General features: G+C 40.6%; 1 protein-coding gene across 5 annotated transcripts in view; it reads left to right on the top strand.

Annotated features, from left to right (window-relative positions):
* Window positions 1–21,264, top strand: part of fancc (FA complementation group C) — a 233,431-nt gene extending 212,167 nt beyond the window's left edge. For all 5 annotated transcript variants that reach the window (XM_041185537.1, XM_041185534.1, XM_041185536.1 and 2 more), the window contains 4 exons: window positions 76–160; window positions 12,601–12,772; window positions 19,476–19,679; window positions 20,750–21,264. In XM_041185537.1, coding sequence (XP_041041471.1) covers window positions 76–160; window positions 12,601–12,772; window positions 19,476–19,679; window positions 20,750–20,935 — 647 coding nt within the window. In that variant the 3' untranslated portion in view covers window positions 20,936–21,264. The remainder of the gene's footprint in view (window positions 1–75; window positions 161–12,600; window positions 12,773–19,475; window positions 19,680–20,749) is intronic.
* Window positions 21,265–22,731: the final 1,467 nt, after the last annotated feature.

Genomic DNA, 22,731 nt, shown 5'->3' with positions numbered 1-22,731 from the left:
TAAATAGTTGCATTCATCCATGATCTTTTTTGTGTTACATATAACCATTCTTTGTTTTAAATAATTTTTCTTCAGAGATGCCATCAACTGCCTGGTCCCAGCACCTAATAAGTATTATTCAAATTTTGAAGGGGATTGTACAGGATAAAGAAGGCACACGGTGAGTTTTTAGCTTTGCTATAAATTATTTTCAGCAAATGAGAGCTTTTGAAACATTTTTGAAAAATGTCTTATTTCTATCCTTGAGTCAGCAGAAGAGATCTTTGTTCTCTGTGAACATTTGTCCCATGTCGCCAGTTACCTGTGTTGTAATAATACACTGATGGTTAAAGGCTGTGTTTATTTAATTAAAAAGATAGTTCCTTAATCTTACACATCCCCTGTGACATGTGAACTGCTCCAGGCTGTGATTTGAGACCTTCATGTAAATATTTTATATTTTCACTCTTTTTCATTTGAAAATTGCTGTGAAATGTTATCACATAATAGAATTTGATCCTTTTGACTGCATGATTCAGTCTTCATCAGCTAGAGCCCAATATTGTATTAAAAAGGGTGTGAAGCTGCAATTACCTTTTGTATATTCCTAGGCAAGGTAATTAACTTCTCTCTAAGCATTTATGATTTTTAATTAGATGGCTTTATGAAAACTTACAATTACGGTTATTATGTGTCACTTCATTACTAACATTGGTGATTCTGGAAGAGAGCTTTAACACAATGTCCAAGTGAAGTCTTGAGATGGTACCAAGATAATAATGGAATTCAGGGAGATTTGTGTTTTCATCTTCTGCCTGAGATAAGCTTTCGAACTCCATGCAATCTCTAAGACCGCCTGTTTTTGCCTCCCGTAACTTCACTCGTGTCTACTTATCTGCTGCTGCAACCTTTATCCATGCCTTTCTTACTTCTATAATTGACTATTCCAATGCACACTTGGCTGGTCTCTCACACTCTACCCTCTGTAAACTTGAGATCACCAAAAACTCTGAGTATCTTAACCTGCAGCAAGTCCCATTTCCCTATCACTCCTGTGCTCATTGGCTTGCATTGGCTCCCGGTTAAGCAACGTCTTGAGTTTAAAGTTCTCATCCTTGTTTTCAAATCCCCCCAATACCTTGCATCTTCCTATCCCTGTAGTCTCCTAAAAACGCTAAGCTCTGAGATAACTGTGCTCCTCTAATTTTGGCCTCTTGTGCATTTCCAATTGATGGCATCCATTATTGATGGCTGGGCTTTCAGTTGCCTAGGCCCCAAGCTCTGGAATTCCTTCCCTACTCTCCCCCTCTCTATCTCGTTTTCATTCTTTAAGTTACTTCTTAAAACCTACCTCTCTGACCAAGCTTTTGGTCATCTGACCTAATATCTTGTTATGACTCAGCGCCATACTTGTTTTATAATGTTCCTGTGAAGCGCCTTGGAATGTGTCATTACGTTAAAAGTGCTATAAGAATGTAAGTTGTTGTTGGGAGATCTAGTGAATAATGAATGCTTGTAATGTAGTTGGTGTAAGAGGTTTAAAGGAGAAATCTACTCTTCCAAATCTCAGTAGTTTGTTTACACAGTCCTTTGAAAAGTACTCTAGCCAACATACTGATGAGTTGTGGAGGAATCCAACTTATAATAATGAATATTTTCACAGGTGGACATTGTAATTACAAAGCAATCTTGCAATGCATTGTGGATAGAAGCATAAGGAATAGGAACAGGAGTATACCATCTGGCTTCTCAAGCCTGCTCTGCCATTCAATAACATCATGACTAATCTTAACTCCACTTTCCTGCTTGCCCTCCATAACCCTTGACTCCCTTATTGATCAAAAATCTGTCTAACTCAGTCTTGAATATATTCAATGACCCAGTCTCCACTGTCTGTGGAAGAGAATTCCAAATATTAATGACTCTTTGAGAGAAGAAATTCCTCCTCATCTCTGTCTTAAGTGGGAGACTGCCTTATTTTTAAACTGGGCCCCCTAGTTCGAGATTATCCAACAAGGGGAAACATCCTCTCAGCATCCGCCCTATGAAGCCCTTTCAGAATCGTATATGTTTCAATAAGGTCATGTCTCATTCTGCTAAACCCGAGTGAGCATAGGCTTAACCTTCTTAACCTTTCCACATTAGGCTGTTTCCTGGAATGAAGAGGTTGTCTAATGAACCTTCTTTGAATCACCTCCAATGCAAGTATATCCCTCCTTACATTATGAACCAAAACTGCACACAATACACTAGGTGTGGTCTCAACAATGCCCTGAACAGTTATAGCAAGACTTTCCTACTTATATGCTCCACCCTCCTTGCCATAAAGGCCAACATGCCATTTGCCTTCCTAATTATTTGCTGTACAGGCATTGTAAGTTTTTGTGATTTATGTACAATGACACTCAGATCATTCTATGCTGTAGCATTTTGTAATTTCCCTCCACTTAAATAATATTTGCTTTTCCATGCTTCCCACCAAAGTGGGCAATCTTACGTTTTCCCACATTATACTCCATCTGCCAAATTTTTGCCCACTCACTTTCTCTATATCACTTTGCATGTTCTTTTTTGTATCCCACTTACAAAATGCTTTCCTACATATTTTTGTATAGTCAGAAAATTTGGCTACAATACAGTTAAGTTGGTCCCTTCACCCAAGTCATTAATATAAATCGTTAATAGTTGTGGCCTTGGCTTTGATCCTGTGGCATTCCAATAGTTACAGTTTGTTGAGTTGAAAATAATCTTTTATCCCTACCCTCTGCTTCCTGTTAACCAATCCACTATCGCTGCTAATATATCACCCCCAGCACCATGAGCTCTTATCTTGTGTAGTAACTTTTATGTGTCAACTTAAAGAATGCTTTTTGAAAATCACCTCCAATGCACTATATCTACTGGTGCCCCATTATCCACCTTGCTTGTTACATCTTCAAAGAACTCTGGTATATTTGTCGAATACGGCTTCCCTTTACAAACCCATGACCCCATACTGGTGGGAGCTGAACACCAGAGTTCCAGCCACAGCGTGAGTATAAATTTCAAGGAGAATGCTAAAATATCATTCTCAAAATATTTATTTTCTAAATTCTGCTCTCCAACCTATATTCCTTGAGTTTTATATTTAATTAAAAGACAAGCCCAATCCTCCTCCCACCCAGCTCATCCTCACCATTAACTCCCAGGCAGAAGTGTAAGTTGCCTATTTCATGTGTGTCTATGATGATTGCTTTTTCGGTAGCAGGGCACGTACACATCAGTTTTGAAACCACTTCTAATCTTGATGCATCTTAGTCCAATGCTAGTCACTCTCTCACATTAACAAATTGTTCAGGATTATTTTTCAAATGTTCTTGCATTTCCAATGAATGCAACCTGTGACACAAAATAAGCTTTGTTTATAGTGTCAACTGTAGACTGTTGTCTTGGTGAAACTCTGTTATTTAGTTAGGTTTAAAAGGCAGTAGTCAGGAAAAAAATAAATACGCTCTGTTTGACTTGGCTGAGCTAAGTTCATACAGGCACATTTTGCTTTAAAACCACATTTGCGGATCCATTGTTTTTAGATTGATAGAAATTTGTCACCATTTACTTTGCAGAGAGAAATTTCCATTTCACTAGCTTTATTCATGATAAAAAGTTGCCTACTGAAGTAAAAGAAATTTGACGAATATACTTAACTAAAATCACAGAAACAACAGGGCATATTTTCCTCCAGGCCACCTTTTCCACAAACTAACAAAGAATTGTGTGGGCTCCCTAATAGCATTCCTATCCACCCAGTTTTCTTGTGTTCACTGTGCTCAGATGAGTCAGTTGGCTTGCCGCGGATTCATCTGTCCATGACGGTATTGGCAGGAGTGACCACCGCAAGCCCTTGTAGGGATGATGTCCTGCCTTTACATTGAGGATACCCTCCATCGTATTGTGTGGCACTACCACCTTGCTAAATTGGATACATTTTGAACAGACCTAGCAACTCAGGACTGGGCATCCATGAGATGCTGTGGGCTATCAGCAGCAGCAGCAGAATTGTATTCAAGCACAATCTGTAACCTCATGGCCTGGCATATCCCCCACTCTACCATTACCATCAAGCCAGTGGATCAACACTGAGATCAATGAAGAGTGCAAGAGGGCGTGCCAGGAGCAGCATCAGGCATACCTAAAAATGAGGTTTCAACTTGGTGAAGCTATAACGCTGGACTACGTGCATGCCAAATAGCATACGCAACAAGTGATAGCCAGAGCTAAGCAATCCCATAACCAATGGATCAGATCTAAGCTCTGCAGTCCTGCCACATCCAGTCATGATTGGTGGTGTACAATTAAACAACTCACTGGAGGAGGAGGCTCTACAACTATCCCCAGCCTCAATGATGGGGGAGTCCAGCACATCAGTGCAAAAGATAAGGCTAAAAGATTTGCTACAATCTTCAGCTAGAAGTGGTGAATAGATGATCCATCTCAGCCTCCTCCAGAGGTCCATAGCATCACAAATGCCAGTCTTTAGTCAATTCAGTTCACACCACGTGATATCAAAAAACAGGCATTGGATACCGCAAAGACTATGGGCCCTGACAATTTTCCAGCAATAGTACTGAAGACTTATGCTCCAGAACATGCTGCTCCCATGGGCAAGCTGTTCCAGAACAGCTGCAATACTGACATCTACCCGGCTATGTGGAAAATTGCCCAGGTATGTCCTGTACACAAAAAGCAGGACAAATCCAACCCGGCCAATTACCGCCCTATCAGTCTACTCTCAATCATCAGCAAAGTAATGGAAGAGGTCATCAACAGTGCTATCAAGCAACACTTGCTTAGCAATAAACTGCTCACTGAGGCCCAGCTCCTGACGTAATTATAGCCTTGGTTCAAACATGGACAAAAGAGCTAAACTCCTGAGGTGAGGTGAGAGTGACTGCCCTTGAAATCAAGGCCACATTTGACTAAGTGTGGCGTCAAGGAGCCCTAGCAAAACTGGAGTCAGTGGGAATCAGGGGGGAACCCTCCATTGGCTGGAGTCATACCTAGCACAAAGGAAAATGGTTGTCACTGTTGGAGGTCAGTCATCTCAGTTCAAGGACATCACTGCAGGAGTTCCTCAAGGTAGTGTCCTCAGCCCAACCACCTTCAGCTGCTTCATCAATGACCTTCCTTCCATCATAAGGTCTGAAAGGTGGATGTTCGCTGATGATTGCACAATGTTCAGCACCATTCATGACTCCTCAGATACTGAAGCAGTCCATGTCCAAACGCAGCAAGACCTGGACAATATCCAGGCTTGGGCTGACAATTGGCAAGTAACATTCACACCATAAGTCCAGGCAATGACCATCTCCAATAAAAGAGAATCTAGCCATCGCCCCTTGACATTCATGGCATTACCATCACTGAATCCCCCACTATCAACATCCTGGGGATTACCATTGACCAGAAGCTGAACTGGACTAGCCATTAACACTGGTTACAAGTGCAGGTCAGACGCTAGGAATCTTGCAGCGAGTAGCTCACCTCCTAATTCCTCAAAGTTTGTCCACCATTGACAAGGCACCAGTCAGGAATACTCCCCACTTGCCTGGATGAATGCAGCTCCCAAACACTTGAGAAGCTTGAAACCGTGTAGGACAAAGCAGCCCGCTTGATTGGCACCACATCTACAAACATTCACTCCCTCCGCCACCAAGCACAGTAGCAGTAGTGTGTACCACCTACAAGATGCATTGCAGGAATTCACCAAGGCTCCTTAGCACATTCCAAAACCATGACCACTACCATCTAGAAGGACAAGGGCAGCAGATAAATTGGAACACCACCACCTGGAAGTTCCCCTCCAAGTCACTCACCATCCTGACTTGGAAATCTATCAGCGTTTCTTCACTGTTGCTGGGTCAAAATCTTGGCACTCTTTTCTTAACAGCACTATGGGTGTATGAACACCCTTATGGGCTGTAGTGGTTCAAAAAGGCAGCTCACCACCACAACGTCAAGGGCAACTAGGGATGAGCAATAAATGCTGTCTCAGCCAGAGAAGCCCATATCCCGTGAATGAATTTTTAAAAAAGGCTGGGGTAGAGGACCAGGCAAATCTGCCCTAATATTTCTTCCCAACCCAACCTCCTTTTTATGAACAAAAATTTTTTTAGAATCCATGGTTTATTTGAATGTGCTTAGCTCATACACATTGGGAGTTCCAGGGAATTTTATGATCCTTGATGTGGCCATGTGTTAGTAAAAATTTCAATTTGTGCACTGCGATGAAAGTATATAGTGATGTAGCCATTTTGATACTGGGTAACTTTGACATAGGATTATTATAAATCTAAAAAATATGCTGTTTTCAGTAATTAAGTGCAGGATTTTTGGGTGGTCGGGCGGGCCAGGAATGGCCGGGCAACAGTCCGCAGCCCACGATCAGGCCCCGACTGCGAATTCGGGCTGGCTGGCCAATTAACAGTCAGCCAGGGTGAAAGGCATGTTGAGAAACTCAGTGCTGCTGGGGTGGGGGCGAGAGGAGTGCGAACGCAAAAGTCTGCACCTGCACAGGGGAGCGCACACTGAAAACTCTCTGAGGGCAGGGAGCTGAAGAATATTAAAATCAAAAATACTCTGAAAATGTGCAAAACATGTTCCCACAAAGGACTCATTCACATGAATTTGAAAGTTATAAAAATTATTTTTTTCATTAATGTTGAAAACCTCATCCCGCCTGTGGATGAGGTTTCCTAAAAAATCCAAAGGCAACTAAGCCGATTTGCCCGCCTGCCAACCCTAAGTTTGGATGGGCAGTGAAAAATAGCTTTAAATTAATTGAATAATCACCTTAATAGGCCTCTTAATTGTCGGTGGGCGCTATTGACTCTCGGGCACCTGCCAACCGAAATATCGTGCAAATGCGTGATGATGTCAGGAAGCTCACCCAAAGTTATCGAGCACTATTTTACGCCCGATCAGGTCGAGCACGCGCCTGCCCGTGGTTCATAAAATCCTGCCTTAAGAGAAAATTGCCAAACTTTTTTTCCTTCTCTTAAATTGTTATTTTAAAATGGAACTAGATGCGTATTTGAAAAAACAGGATAATGGGAAAAGCATAGGAAAATGGGGGTAATTGGATAGTCCAAGAGATGTGGTGGCCTGAGTTACCCTCTGTGCTATAGCATTCTTTGATTTATGGTGCAGCACAGTTACTCTTTTTTTAATAAAAATATATAGATAAAAACAAAAAACTGCAGATGCTGGAAATCCAAAACAAAAACAGAATTACCTAGAAAAACTCAGCAGGTCTGGCAGCATCGACGGAGAAGAAAAGAGTTGACGCTTCGAGTCTTCATGACCCTCCAGCAGAACTGAGTGAATCCAAGGAGAGGGGTGAAATATAAGCTGGTTTAAGGTGGGGGGGGGGTGGTGGTGTTGGGTGGGGGGAGAGAAGTGGAGGCGGGTGGTGTGGTTGTAGGGACAAGCAAGCAGTGATAGGAGCAGATAATCAAAAGATGTCACAGACAAAAGAACACAGGTATTGAAGTTGGTGATATTATCTAAACGAATGTGCTAATTAAGAATGGATGGTAGGGCACTTAAGGTATAGCTCTAGTGGGGGTGGGGGGCATAAAATATTTAAAAATAATGGAAATAGGTGGGAAAAGAAAAATCTATATAAATTATTGGAAAAAACTAAAGGAAGGGGGAAGAAACAGAAAGGGGGTGGGGATGGAGGAGGGAGTTCAAGATCTAAAGTTGTTGAATTCAGTATTCAGTCCAGAAGGCTATAAAATGCCTAGTCGGAAGATGAGGTGCTGTTCCTCCAGTTTGGAGTGCAGTAAGTTCAGAGAGAGACAGATTAGAATGGGTGAGAGGAGCAGAGAAATTGAGACGACTAATGTTGCGTCGACAGTTCTCAATGAAAAGATCAAGAGAAGGTAAGAATCCAGAGGTAGGGGTCCAGGTGGAGGGAGAATACTGGAGGTGGATAAAAGGATCCGTTGAATGGGGAGAGGACTCCTGCCCAAAGAAGTGAGCCCGGAGACGAAGACGGCGGAAGAAGAGTTCAGCATCGTGCTGAGCCCAAAATTCATTGAGATGTGGGCGTAAGGGTATGAAACTAAGTCCTTTGCTGAGCACTGAACGTTCAGTGTCGGAGAGGGGAAGGTCAGGGGGTATAGTGAATACACGGCTGGGGCTGGGATTGGAAGATGGGGTGGGGACAGAGAGACAGGCAGGGGTGGAGGGTCCTAGATGGGTGTTGGTGTCGATGAGTTGTTGGAGCAGACTCAAACTGGAGTAACAGCACCTCATCTTCCGACTAGGCACTTTACAGCCTTCCGGACTGAATATTGAATTCAACAATTTTAGATCTTGAACTCCCTCCTCCATCCCCACCCCCTTTCTGTTTCTTCCCCCCTCTTTTTGTTTTTTCCAATAATTTATATAGATTTTTCTTTTCCCACCTATTTCCATTATTTTTAAATCTTTTATGCCCCCCCCACCCCCACTAGAGCTATACCTTGAGTGCCCTGCCATTCATTCTTAATTAACACATTTGTTTAGATAATATCACCAACTTCAACACCTCTGTGTTCTTTTGTCTGTGACATCTTTTGATTATCTGCTCCTATCACTGCTTGCTTGTCCCTACAACCACACCACCCCCCTCCACTTCTCTCCCCCACCCAAACCCCCACCACCCACCCACCCACCCACCCACACACACACACACACACCTTAAACCAGCTTATATTTCAGCCCTCTACTTGGATTCACCCGGTTCTGCTGAGGGGTCATGAGGACTCGAAACGTCAACTCTTTTCTTCTCCACTGATGCTGCCAGACCTGCTGAATTTTTCCAGGTAATTCTGTTTTTGTTTTACTCTTTTTATATCATCCAACATTTCTGCACCCTCAGGTCCACCCTTTCCTCTTATTACACATGCAGAAACCCACCATCATGTTCAAAAATCTCCAAAACAAACTACTGAGAAATTCCTACAGGGAGATTTTATGGCTCGCAATTTCCTTGGATCTGGTCCTGCTCTGCTGCTTCATCTTCAGCAGTTAGGGAAGTAGAGCGTGGGCAGCTCTGAGAAAGTTGCCCCTGTACAACCATAGGTTGGCACCAAACCCTGAATACATTTATTTACCTGGTCTTCATGTAATATTTCCAGTAAATGTGCTTCCAAGGCTGATTTTCCTCATCAACTTTCTAGTGAACGAACACCTGTCATCAACGTGGTGGAGCTTTAAGCAGGAAAATTCCTGCCATCTTAATGTCCTACGCATCTTTGTTCAGTGCTGCTTATCACTTACTTGTTGCTAAATGTTAAATCCAAATCCCCATATGAGGAGCTTTGGATGAGGCATGTTCACTGTGAGGTTGATTTTCCCTCATGGAGACTATGTGATGGGTGCCCTTTTCCTCCAGTTCCTGAAGAAATTTAACTTGTAACCAAAGACCCACCCCATAATTGTGCATGAATCGCACACAAGGGATCACTTGCATACACAAGATGTTTTCAATTGGGAAGAATTCTTGGAACTCCGATAACTTGTATGCCACAATCTTACCCTACTTTGAGACTTTGAAGAAAAACGAAAGCACCTTTTGCTCCTCCATCAGCATGATCCAGAAGATCTGCATTCAAGCTTATGTTGGCACTTGGCTGTACCCCCAGCTAACAAAATGAGGCCCTCCCCTCATGCTTTGTATATTACAATAAATATCTTTGGGATTCCCCTCTTGACTCACTTGGGGCTGAATTTTCTCCCCGTTGGGGCAAAGTTGAGGGGCAGGCGAGCACAGGCATGCTTCCGATCGGTGCTCCTGATCAGGGGCGCGGCGCCATTTTACATGGACGGGCCAATTAAGGCCCGCCCAACCTGATGTCCGCACAGAAGTGCTATGCGCTTCCTGTGCGGGCGGGGCGGGGGGGGGTCCCAAAATCGAGAGTGCGCTCTTTTGTGCGTATGATGCGCACAAAAGAACGCATTCATCTCCCTGAGGCTAAGTGCAGCCTCAAGGAGATCGGCTCTAAATGTTAAAAGCCGACAATGTCACATGAGTTGGGACATGTCCGTAATTTTTACAGAAACTTTATTAAAATTTTTAAAAACCTACCCGACCGTGGATGAAGTTTCATGCTTTTTCTAATTTGCACTGGGGCTCCTGGCCTGGTCCAGGTCCTTTAATTACTTAATTGACTCTGTCAATGGCCTCAATTGGCCATTGACAGGTCAGTGGACGCGCAGCTGATTTTGCTGCACCCCCGCCTTCCTGAACATTTAAATGGGGCACGGTGACATTGGGAGTTCCGCCTGATGTCACCACGCGTAATTTTACACGTCGGCGAGTGGGCCACGCCCCTACTCACCGATGCGTAAAATCCTGCCCTTGGTGTTTCTTTTAAATTTAAAAGCACCTGCATTTTATGTAATGCCATTCACAGCATCCAAAGATGAGTATTTAGAGTACCAGAAAATTGAGGACTGATTTGACCTGGCCTTGCCACTGAGCTATTATACCAAACCAAGATGCAAAAAATGGGCTGCATTGAAAAGCCTGAATCAGTTAGAGTGCCTGAGAGATAATTCATCAGCAAAAGGAGATGAGCAGCGCAGAAAGAGTTTATCCAACTTGTTCCTCCCAGTGCTTTGTTTAAAAGGCCATTCTTCATGAGCATAAGTGGTGTATTTTGGTATGCTGTTCAACTATGGCATTGCCTGGGGAGGTTAAAGCTTTTACTTACCTCTGGAAAATATTCTTCCTGCAGATCTGAAAAAACATAAGAAATAGGCCATTGAAAGGATAGGCCACTTGCCTAATCAAGCCATTCAATAAGATCTTGGCTGAACTTCCAATTCAGCTCCACTTTTCCCACCCTGTCATCTTGGGGCCAAAAGATCTGTTGATCTCATTTCTGAATAAACTCAACGACTGAGCATCCACAGCTTTCTAGGTTTGAGAATTACAAAGATTCACAATTCTCTGAGTGAACTACTTTCTCCAGATCTCAAGCTTAAAAGTCCAACCCCTTATCTTGAGACTGCAGCCCTATATCTAAACTCTCTAGCCAGGGCAAAACAGCTTTTCAGCATCTTATATGTCGGAATCTTATATGTTTCAGTGAGATCATTTGTCACCCTTTTAAATTCCAGAGAGTATAAGCCCATTCTACTCAATTTCTCCTCATTTCAAGAATCAATCTAGTAAACCTTCATTGCATTTCCTCTAAGACAAGTATATCCACCTCAGGTACTGAGACCAAAGCTGTACACAGTATTCCAGGTGTGATGTCATCAAAGACCCATACAATTGCAGCAAGACTTCTTGCTCTTGTACTTCAACCCCCTTGCAATCAAGGCCAATGTGTCATTTGCCCTCAATAACTTTGCTGTACTTGTATGTTAACTTTTTGTTTCATATACAAGGACACCCAAATGCCTCTGAACAGTAACATATAATAGTTTCTCACCATTTAAAAATGTCCAGTTTTTCTATTCTTACAATCAAATAACCTTGTCCTTCCTTACAATATATATATACTCGTCCTTTTGCTCACTCACTGAGACTGTATATATCTCTTTGCAGACTCTTCTTGAACATTCTTGAACAGTGGGGTTACATTTGCTATCTTCCAAGAAATTGGAAATTCTGGAAGATCAAAGCCAATGTATTCCTCTCTCTCCAAAGCCAACTCTTTTAAAATCCTAGGGTGTAGGCCATTAGGTTTAGGGGATTTGTCAGCTTTTAGTCTTAATTTTTCCAGTACTACTTCTTGAACTCACTCCCGTTACACTCTTGGTTCTGCACAATTTGCTGTAGGTGCTTTGTGTCGTCTACTGTGAAGGCAGATTGTTTAACGTCTCTGCCATTTCTTATTCCTTATTGCCATTGGCACCCAGGCCCTGTGAGTTAATAAAAATGCTCGTACATTCCATTTTTATACGTCTTGCTAGCTGGTGCTCATGTTCTATTTTGTCCCTCTTTTTCAATTTCTTGCCGACTTTTAAAAACCTTCCCATCTTCAGACTTGCTAATCTTTTTGGCCACATTGTAAGCTGCTTCTTTTAATCTAAGACTATCTCTAGTTAGCAATGGCTATAACAATTTTCCAGTTGAGTTTTTATTCTTCAAAGGAACGTCTATTCATTGAGAATTATGAATTATTTCTTAATATGTTTCCCATTGCTTAACTACAGTCATATCTTTTGATCTAATCCCCTAAACTGCCTCTGGCAACAGCCCCTGTGCTCTCTAGTAGGTGTTCAGCTTTACAGTTATACAAGCATTTTCTTGCGGAAATGATATATAACAAGTTATCATCAAGCTGTTCTATGCAAACAGCTGTTTACAACATTGTATGGTTCAAGGGAATTAATAGCGACCTGCAAGATTCCTATGTGGTGACAACAGTAATGCCAGATGAACACAGCTGTCCAGCATATTTAATAACTGCAAGAGTGCTGATGAAAGTTACACATGGGGCATTATAAAGAAGGATACTTTTTCTTGGGTGGGGAAATTGTGTAATATTTGGTTTAACTTTGGGAAAGGATTGGAATAAACTGCAGATTTTAGTTCTTTATTTTAATGCTAATTTTCAATTTTTCTGACTTGTGTTACAGAACCTCTGCAAATCTATTTGAGAATTGGTTTTTACTGGTTCACTTTGGAGACTGGGTGAACGTTGCCCTACAGCAATTGATGACAGCAGACGATATCTCAGAGATGCTGCTTTGGCTTTTGATGTTCTTCTTTGAGCCACATATGGAAGACCAACAAGAGAGTAATTTGCTGGTGCGTTTCCATCAAGTGCAATATATTGAATCAATAATTTCTACCACTTTCCTTTTTTTCCTGTTTTCATGTTTCCTTGCACCTTCCCAGGGATTTAGAAGAATGGTTGCAGCTTGTACCAATGACAGATTCATGTACCTTGCATCCATACCTATTAAAATAATTCTCAAGAGAAAATTTGCACAATATCGGTATCATCCAGTAAATGACAGCCAACTGAAGGAAAGATCCTGCCTGACAACCCTTCTTGTGAAAGTGATATTCCAAGTAAAACTGGAAAGGATTGCAATGTTGTGTGCTTAGATTTGCAAAAGCCTTCTGATAAGTTTTCTTAAACAAAAGTCTGTTACTGAACTTGAAAGGAGTGGAAATTCAGGATAAAACCTGGTATGGGTAAGAAATTGACTGTGGGAAAGAAAGTTGCAATTACATGTTAAGGAAGTCATGTTGGGGTGGAAGAGGTTTTTAACAGAGTGTCCCAGAGAATGGTGCCAGAATACTTAATTTTCCTAATCCACATTAACAAGTTGAATTTTAGAAACTAAATATAAATCAGTAAAATTTACATATGATGTTAAACTCAAAGAAGCAGTTGAGTTGAAGGAAGCAGCCAGGGCCCTGTAAAATCTGTAAAGGAGCAGTACGCTATTGCGAAGTTCATTATGAATGTGATCAAGATACTGGACATTGGGAAACAAATTGGGTGTTGTAGGTATACTGACTATTGTGTAGAAATAGGCAAAGTTGAAAGGTGTGGGGTAACTATAGATTCAGTGGCAAAATCATTATGCGGCTGTATTAAGAAAGTGAATACAAAAATTCCAGTGTGGAGGCAGAAAAAATTTGGGAATTCCACCGGGGGGGCCTCTGTGGGGTCTGGGTCTGTACAACACTTATCCAGAATTTACAAGTGGTTTTTATTCTTCTAACTTTTTCTGGGTAACTCTTGGTGTAACCCAGTCGGAACCATTCTAAGTTTGCAATTTAATCGCATTTTCAGATAGTTCCCAGTGCAGGACAATTGCCTGGGGAAGTTTGCACTTCTGGGCAATTGCTGTGTAAACCTTACCTGTGAACTTCCGAAGGGGATTCCCCAGCACACGTTTCATACCACCACCACCTCCCTCATCGGAAATTATGGCCCATTGTGTACCTTGAAATATTTATTTCCCAACTTTGACCACCTTATAACCATGTTTATGTAATGGAGAGTAGACCTAAATAATTTACCTCTGTTTGGATTTTTAAATCTCCCTGGGGAAGGTCAGTGGGAAATTTAGAAACCAGCAAAGGGCCACCAAAAAGTTGATTAAAAGGGAAAAAAATAGAATATGAGCTTAAAATAGCCAGAAATATAAAAATGGATTGTAAGAGCTTTTATAAGTATATAAAAAGGAAAAGAATAGCTAAAATAAATGTTATTTCCTTAGAAGCAGAGACAGGAGAACTTATCACAGGGAATGAGGAAATGGTGGAGTCACTGAACAAATATTTTGTGTCTATCATCACAGTAGAAGACAAACGTTCCACACCAGAAATAGACAATGACCTAGGGGTAAAAAGAGTGAGCAAATTAAGGAATTAATATATGTAGAGAAAAAGTATTGGACAAACTTAAGAAACTAAAATATGACATCCCCAGGTCCTGATAGCCCATACTCTTGAGGTTCTAAAGGAGATAGCTGCAGAGAAAGTGGGTGTGCTAACAATGCCTTTCCAAAATTCCTTAGATTTAGCAATGATCCCATCAGTTTCGAAGTTAACAAATATTGCAATCGTGGGATGTGGTGTCGTTGGCTAGGCCAGCATTTATTGCCCATCCCTAATTTCCCTTGAGAAGGTGGTGGTGAGCTGCATTCTTGAACCACTGCAGTCCATGTGGTGTAGGTACACCCACAGTGATGTTAGAGAGGAAGTTCCAGAATTTTGACCCAGCAACAGTGAAGGAACAGCAATATAGTTCCAAGTCAGAATGGTGAGTGTCTTGGAGGGGAACTTCCAGGTGGTGGTGTTTCCATGCATCTGCTGCACTTGTTCTTCCAGAAGGTAGTAGTTGTGGGTTCGGGAGGTGCTGTCTAAGGACGCTTGATGAGTTGCTGCAATGCATCTTGTAGATAATACACACTGCTGCTACAGTGCGTCAGTGGTGGAGGGGGTGAATGTTTGTGGAAGGGGTGCCAATCAAGCGGGCTGCATTGTCCTGGACGGTGTCTAGTTTCGTAAGTGTTGTGAGAGCTGCACTCATCCAGGCAAGTGGCAAGTATTCCATCACATTCCTGACTTGTGCCTTGTAGATGGTGGACAGGCTTTGGGGAGTCAGGAGCTAAGTTACTCGCCGTAGGATTCCTAGCCTCTCACCTGCTCTTGTAGCCACAGTATTTATATTGCTAGTCCAGTTCAGTTTCTGGTCAATGGTAAACCCCAGAATGTTGATAGTGAGGGATTCAGCGACAGTAATGCTATTGAATGTCAAGGGGCGATGGTTAGATTCTCTCTTGTTGGAAATGGTCATTGCCTGGCACTTGTGTCTCATGAATGTTACTTGCCACTTGTCAGCCCAAGTCTGGATATTGTCCAGGTCCTCCTGCACTCTAGCATATTTTGCCGATTAACCTTTTGTGTGGCACCTTATTGAATGCCTTCTGGAAATTTAAGTATCATATATCTCTGGTTCTCATTTGTCTACCCTGCTAGTTACATCCTCAAAGAACTCTAATTAATTTGTCAAGCAGGATTTCCCTTTCTAATCATATAATGTTGTTCTAAGTGCATTCTTAAGACTTCCTTAATAATAGATTCCAGCATTTTCCCAACGACTGATGTTAGGCTTACTGACCTGTACCATGGACTGCTTCAGTTTCTGAGGAGTCGAGAATCGTGCTGAACATTGTGTAATCAGAAAGGAGGGGGCGTGGAAACTGTGACCTACAGGCTGGTTAGCCTAACATCAGTCATTGGGAAAATGCTGGAATCTATTATTAAGGAAGTCTGAAGAATGCACTTAGAACAGCATTATGTGATTAACAGGGAAATCCTGCTTGACAAATTTATTAGAGTTCTTTGAGGATGTAACTGGCAGGGTAGACAAAGGGGACCCAGAGATGTACGATACTTAAAATTTCCAGAAGGCATTCGATAAGGTGCCACACAAAAGGTTAATATGCAAGATAGGGGTTCATGAAGTTGGCGTAATATATAAGCATGGATAGAGGATTGGTTAACAGACAGCAAGCAAAGAGTGGGCATAAATGGAGCATTTTCAAGTTGGCAGGCAGTGAACAATGGAGTACTGCAAGGGTCAGTGCTAGGGCCTCAGCTATTTACAATCTATATTAATGACTTAGATGAAGAGACAAAGAGTAATGTATCCAAGTTTGCTGATGATACAAAGCTTAAGTGGGAAGGTAAACTGTGGGGAGGACATGAAAAAGCTGCAAAGAGATATAGACAGGTTGAGTGAGTGGGTAACAAGGTGGCAGATGGAGTATAATGTAGGGAAGTGTGTAGTTATCCACTTTGGTTGTAAGATTAGAAAAGCAGAATGTTTTTTAAAGGTGACTTGTAACTGATAATGTTCAAAGAGACATGGGTGTGCTTGTACAAGGAAAGCAGAAAGTTCGCATGCAACTACATCATGCAATTAGGAAGGCAAATGCCATGTTGGCCTTTTTTGCAAGGAGATTGGAGTACAGGAATAAAGAAGTCTTGCTACAATTGTACAGGGCTTTGGTGAGACCACATCTGGGAGTATTGTGTGTAGTTTTGGCATTCACATTTAAGAAAGGATATACTTGCATTGGAGGTGGTACAGAGTAGGTTCACTAAATTGATCCTGGGATGAGGGGGCTGTCCTATGTTGAGAGGCTGAGTAAATTGGGTCTATATTCTCTGGAGGTTAGAAGAATGAGAGCCATCTCTTGAAACATACAAGATTCTGAAAGGGCTTGATAGGGTGGACACTGAGAGATTGTTTCCGCCGGTTGGGGAATCTGAAACACAGTCTCAGGATAAAAGACCGATCATTTAGAATTGAGATGAGAAATTACTTCAAAGAGCTGTGAATATTTGGAATGCTGTACCCCAGTGGGTTGTGGATGTCCCATTGTTGAAAACATTTAAGCCTGAGATAGACAAACTTTTGGTGTCTCAGGGAATCAAGGGATATGGGGGGCGGGCAGGAAAGTGGAGTTGGAACCCAAGATCAGCCATGATTATATTGAATAGCGGAGCAGGCTCAATAGCCCATGTGGTCTACTCCTGCTCCTATTTCTTATGTTCTTGTTTGATATTGTTTGCTATTATTGTTGTCCATTTTATTTTCTGAAGTTCTATCCTCAGCCCCTCAAAAACAGTTTTTCTCCAATGTATTAACCTGTTCTTTATCTTGCTTATGTCCTTCTCAATTGTTAGCCTTAACAGCATTACATTACAGTCACTATTGCCTAGATGTTCCCCTGCTTTTATTTCTCTTATTTACTCTGATTCATTCACCATTTTAAGATATAGTGGCAAATATTTTCTATGGCACTTATTACATACTGTACTAGGTTAGAAAGGAATCTTGTACACATTGTAGGAACACCATTCCCTTATCCTGTTTATCTACTTCTACCTAAATGGTATGTTGGCCTTTATTACAAGAGAATTTGAGTATAAGGGTAAAGAAGTCTTGCTGCAATTGTACAGAGCCTTGGTAAAATTGTACCTTAAGTATTGTATACAGTTTTGGTCTCCTTACGTAAGAAAGGATATACTTACCATAGAGGGAGTGCAATGAAGGTTCACCAGACTAATTCCTGCGGTGGCAGGATTGTCCTATGAAGAGAGATTGAGGAGACTATGCCTATATTCTCTTGAGCTTAGAAGAATGAGAGATGATCTCATTGAAGCACACAAAATTCTTGCAGGGCTCGACAGGGTACATGCAGGAAGGATGTTTTCCCTGGCTGGGTCTAGAACCGGGGGCAGTCTCAGAATAAGAGGTAGATCCTTTAGGACTGAAAATGAGGAAGAATTTCTGTACTCAGAGGGTGGTGAATCTTTTGAGTCTCCACAACCCTCTGGGGTAGAGAATGCCAGTCATTGAGTATATCTGAGACAGAGATCAATAGATTCCTACATAGTAAAGGCATCAAGGGATATGGGGATAGTGCAGGAAAATGGCATTGAGGTAGAAGATCAGCCATGATCTCATTGAATGGTGGAGCGGGCTCAAGGGACCAAACGGCCTACTCCTCCTATTTCCTAAGTTCTGCCCAATTGATTTTATGGTAATTAATTAAGTTAATGAATTGGAGAATAGTGAGCTAGTGCAGGTCTCTGTAGGATGGGAATAATGGAAGAACTTTGAGGTAGTGAAGTATAGGAAATTAGCTTCATTTTGTACAAATTCGGAGTTTATGGAGTGTCAACAAAGAGAGCATTAAAATCTGAAGCTCCAGGCGCATGGATAAGAGTTTCAGCAGAGGGGGGCCGAGGTAGACATTGTTGTCAATAGAACTTAATGATCTTGAAAATGGAGCTGTTGAGTTTGGGAATTAAGCTTGGGTTCAAATGTTTCAGAATCTCATTCAGCCTGTGAGAGGCCAAAGAGGAGAATGTTGCCGGCACTGGAAACATTATCTTGGTGTTTCTGCTGACCGGCTGCAGGAAGCTGTGACTCAGCTAAGGTTTAATGTTGGAAGGGTTGTCCCAGCTCGCAGGAGGTGACTGTGAAGCTGAGAGGCATGGTACAGATGGACATCGTCAACATGCATATGAAATCTGATCCCATGAACGGGTGATACCACGAGGAGGGCAGCATACGGAAGAGGGAAGGGAGGGGGCTATTAGATTATTGGAGAGGCCCTGGAGTTGATGTGAGAAAGGAAAGAGAAGCTATTTCTGGAGATATGCTGGCTGCAGTTCAGATGTGAAGGGGTGGAATTATTTAAGGGCAAACCCGTGGAGCTGGACATGGGAAAGACAATCGAAAAAAGCATGATTTATTTTAGGTAATAGGTTTGATCTTAATTTTAATTAATATGCAATAATCCATCAGCATCTAAATTATGTGATCACAATTTAAGACATGGCTTGTCACTTGTTTTAAATTTCACTTTAATCTCTATTTCAATATAAAAAACTTAATAAATCATTCATTGTAGATCATGCATCATACTGTTGTGGAAAGTTAGGTTTCTGAGAGAAAACATAATACTGATTCCTCTGCCTTCTAGAAATAACCTTTCAGCTTAATAAAAAAAGATGTTGTGAAATGTTGAGTGTAATCGGACATTCTCATCAGTTCAGGTGAAATTGCACTATGATGGGATTTTATTGATCCTTGACTGTACTGTCTAAGTGAACTCCTGGAGAAGCTTTCTGCTCTTTTCTCAGTATAAATGCTGACCACATCTGCTCCATCTCCTTCCATTATGAAAAGGCAGGCTCTGGCCCAGCACCCTATGTAATTAACCTGGTAGTTTTGAATAGTTCCATTTTTCCTCTGTTCTAGTGAAGCTTTCCCTCAAGGCACTGTAAGTTTATGTGTATAAATAAGGGCGTGTCTTTATTAAAGCACCTTTCACACCTGAAGACAGCCCATAGCACTATACAGCCAATCAAGTCCTTTTGAAGTATAGTCACTGTTGCAATTTTTTATATACGTATATTTATATGGGGAAAAATAATTTGTCATTAATTTTTTTGATATTCCTCACAGGAAAATGTGAAATCTGTGTACAGTCAAATAAAGATACTAAGCAACAAGTCAATGTTGAATCTCGAGGATCTGCGGACTGCTTTATTCACTGGGAATCTCTACACAGAACAGAGTCACCTTAAAGACCTAATCAATCACCTCCTTGTGAGCTTTTTATTATTTTCAGCTGGTGGACACAGAATAGCAAAGGAGTCTGTGCAACTTGTAAGTATCAGAAGTTGCTTTGTTTGTAATTTATGAATGCTAATACGTTATCAGCCTTCAATTGCAGATAAATTCCTCTTTTCAATTTACTGGATTTGACTCATCACAACCCTTTTATGATTAAAAAAAGTGCTTATTTATTTTCATCCTTTTTTGTTAATGGACAAAAAAGAATATTAATTTAAAATCTTGCGCTGTTTTGACAAAGTCTTTAAGGAAACAAGTTCTATTACCTTTGTTTCTAAACTCATCACATTGTAATGAGACGTACACAGTAACCACAAATCAGTGTTTTATTTTCTTTTGAAGTATCACATTGGATCTTTATTGATTGTTTTCACTTAAGTATAACACGTGTGCAGAAAACTCCATGCTGCCATGCACTGTAGATTTTACATTATTATATGCCATTTTACAAGTTTAAGTTTGATTCACAACCTTTCATCTCCAGTTTTCTGATTATCGAAAACAAAGCATATGAACAACAAAATCTGATTGCATGGATATGAGTTAACCTTTTGATGTATATGAAGCCATAAAAACTCGAAAGCAGTCCTGAATATCTGAGGTCACTGAAAAGCTTAAAGTGGAGTAAGATTTAATCAAAAAAATATACTGCTTAAATGACCTGATCACCAAATCCTGGTACATATTTTGATTTTTGCAAGTGCCTTGGTTTTTAACTTTGCAGACTGTTGACCTCTCTTGCTGCACTCCTTGCTGTAACCCAATTTTGTTGGAAGTGTATACATCCAGCAGGAACAAAAAATATAACACCAGAATGCCACACTAGAAAAGGCCAGTAAACGAATTCAACTGGCAGTTCTCAACTGGAAGCAAGTTAGGGGCCCTTTGTAGTTAAATCATGTTTCTAAAATTTTACTTACTTCTACCAGACTTGACTGTCCTTTGGATTTTAAAATAAAACCTTCCACAGATTAAAAAAAAACTTTATTTTGCTTTAATATGCCAGTTCAAAATAAAATTTATAACCGCTAAAACATTGTTTTTAATTTCTGTCTTTTTTAATATAAGATACTACCTATAATTTTATGCCTTCTCTGTTACAGTTCATGTTAGCTGGAGCTGCCACTGGTGGAATTTCAGAATTGCTGGCTAGTACTGCGCATAGACTAAAGAACAAAAGACGTGGAGCATCAAAAGATGATAAGGTGCAGAGCACTATTGAACTCCTGCAACAGCAGATACTAGAAACCCAATCTGAAAGAGTGCAATCAAATCATCTCTTGCATTAAGCAATGCACTATATTTAATGATTTTAGTGACTGTTTCCAGTTCATTCATGTTTGAAATAAACATCTGAAAATCCATGCATAAATGCACACATTACTGCATTTTATAGACAATTTTCCCCAGAATTTATTACAAACATTATTAAGCTCTTTTCAGTGTCTTGTTCCAATTAAGAAACATATACTTTTGAATCTGGGAGTTTGGCAGAGAAAATGATTTGTAGTAAAGCCAAGCAATTATATGCCAAATCAAAATCAGGTGACAGCACTACGTTCACACACAAATGACTTAATAACTTCAGTTCAGAAAATAAAACCTGGTATCTTTGCAATATTTTATTTCTTGACCTAAACTCTTTTGTATTCAATTCCATGAAAAAAAATGAAAGAAATTAGCAATCTCTTTGTTTTTACAAAGCAGTAATGTAAAAGAGATCCATTGAAACTCTGCTTCTTTAAAAGGAGACATCTGCTTTCACATTCCTAGTGTCTGACGCAGCCCGACTTGAATAAACTGCAGATATTTTTACTGCCATTTTACACTGCTTGACATTTACCTTGTATGCTCGAAGGCAACATGGGGCCATACAATAATGTTTTTCATTCAGTGTTATTTAGGTTGTCCTCATTTAGGCATTTACATGCACCTTTGAAGGGTTAGAAACAAACATGATTTTCTGAACAGCAAAAAAATAACTACACCCAACATCCCTATCATTGATGTGAACTAACTGACCATAACTCCAAATTTTAAAGAAAAAATGTATACATTTCTACTGAAAGCGACAATTGTCAGTATATATAATGAGTTGCAAAAAATACTGGCCTTTCAAAGGAAGCTGCAAAAGAAACTAAATGGTTCAGCAGTTTCAATTTACCCAGTCATTGAAAGCAACAATGAAAGAAAGCTTCAGTGTTCTGCTGAAAGGACAGAATTTTTGAATGTTCTGACGATTTTGATACAGCTAACTTTAAAGGAATAAGTCAGACTGATGACAGCAAATTGTATAAAACTACAGATGCACGGTGTGTTTAAAAAAAAATTCAGCTCAATACAGGATCAGTATTTAGCCCAAAGGGGCAAGTAAAAGCCATAGTTGACAAAAGAAGTGAGAGACCACATAAAACTGATTACATAGCATTAGGCCAGAAGACACGGAAAGATGAACAGCAAAGGAAGACAAAAAAAAGCTGTAAAGATGAAATATAACCAAGATTAACTCAGTTTTTTCCAATTATTTAAAAGAAAAGGTTTAGTCAAGGGTAATGGGCCATTTTAAAAATGGATGCAGGTGATATTGCAGATGAGAAACTTGTTGAAAAATTATTTTGTGTTAATCTTCACAGTAGAGGAAGAGGATAATACACCAGACATTCCAGGAAACTAATGATTAATTAATGCACTTAAGGCGGGTTCCAAATTATACATCAGTGGTTCATGGAGGCAACTGTTGCTGTGGTATAAAGATGAGACCACTCAAAGTTTTATTCAAGCATATACTGGGAGGACACAGCCTGGTTCTACAGTGCGTCTCTCTGATACAAAGGCTGTGTACATATTTATGTCTTTTAGTTAATCACATTTCACTACACCAGAATTATTTTAGGTGGAAGATGTCTCTGCTCTCTCACTGGAAGGCTGGCAAATTTCTCAGTTCTAATGCTTGTCTTATCATTCTAACATTTGTTTACCCAATCTGTGAAGGTCATTAAGTTTTATGACTTGTGATTGATAGTTGGGATCCTACAGTACCATACCCATCATGCTTAGAAAGAGCTCTCATGGCTGCATTGGTCTC

The sequence above is a fragment of the Carcharodon carcharias genome, chromosome 4 (assembly GCF_017639515.1).
Source record: "Carcharodon carcharias isolate sCarCar2 chromosome 4, sCarCar2.pri, whole genome shotgun sequence".
Classification (NCBI taxonomy): Eukaryota; Metazoa; Chordata; class Chondrichthyes; order Lamniformes; family Lamnidae; genus Carcharodon; species Carcharodon carcharias.
This window is presented reverse-complemented; position numbering and strand designations above follow the sequence as displayed.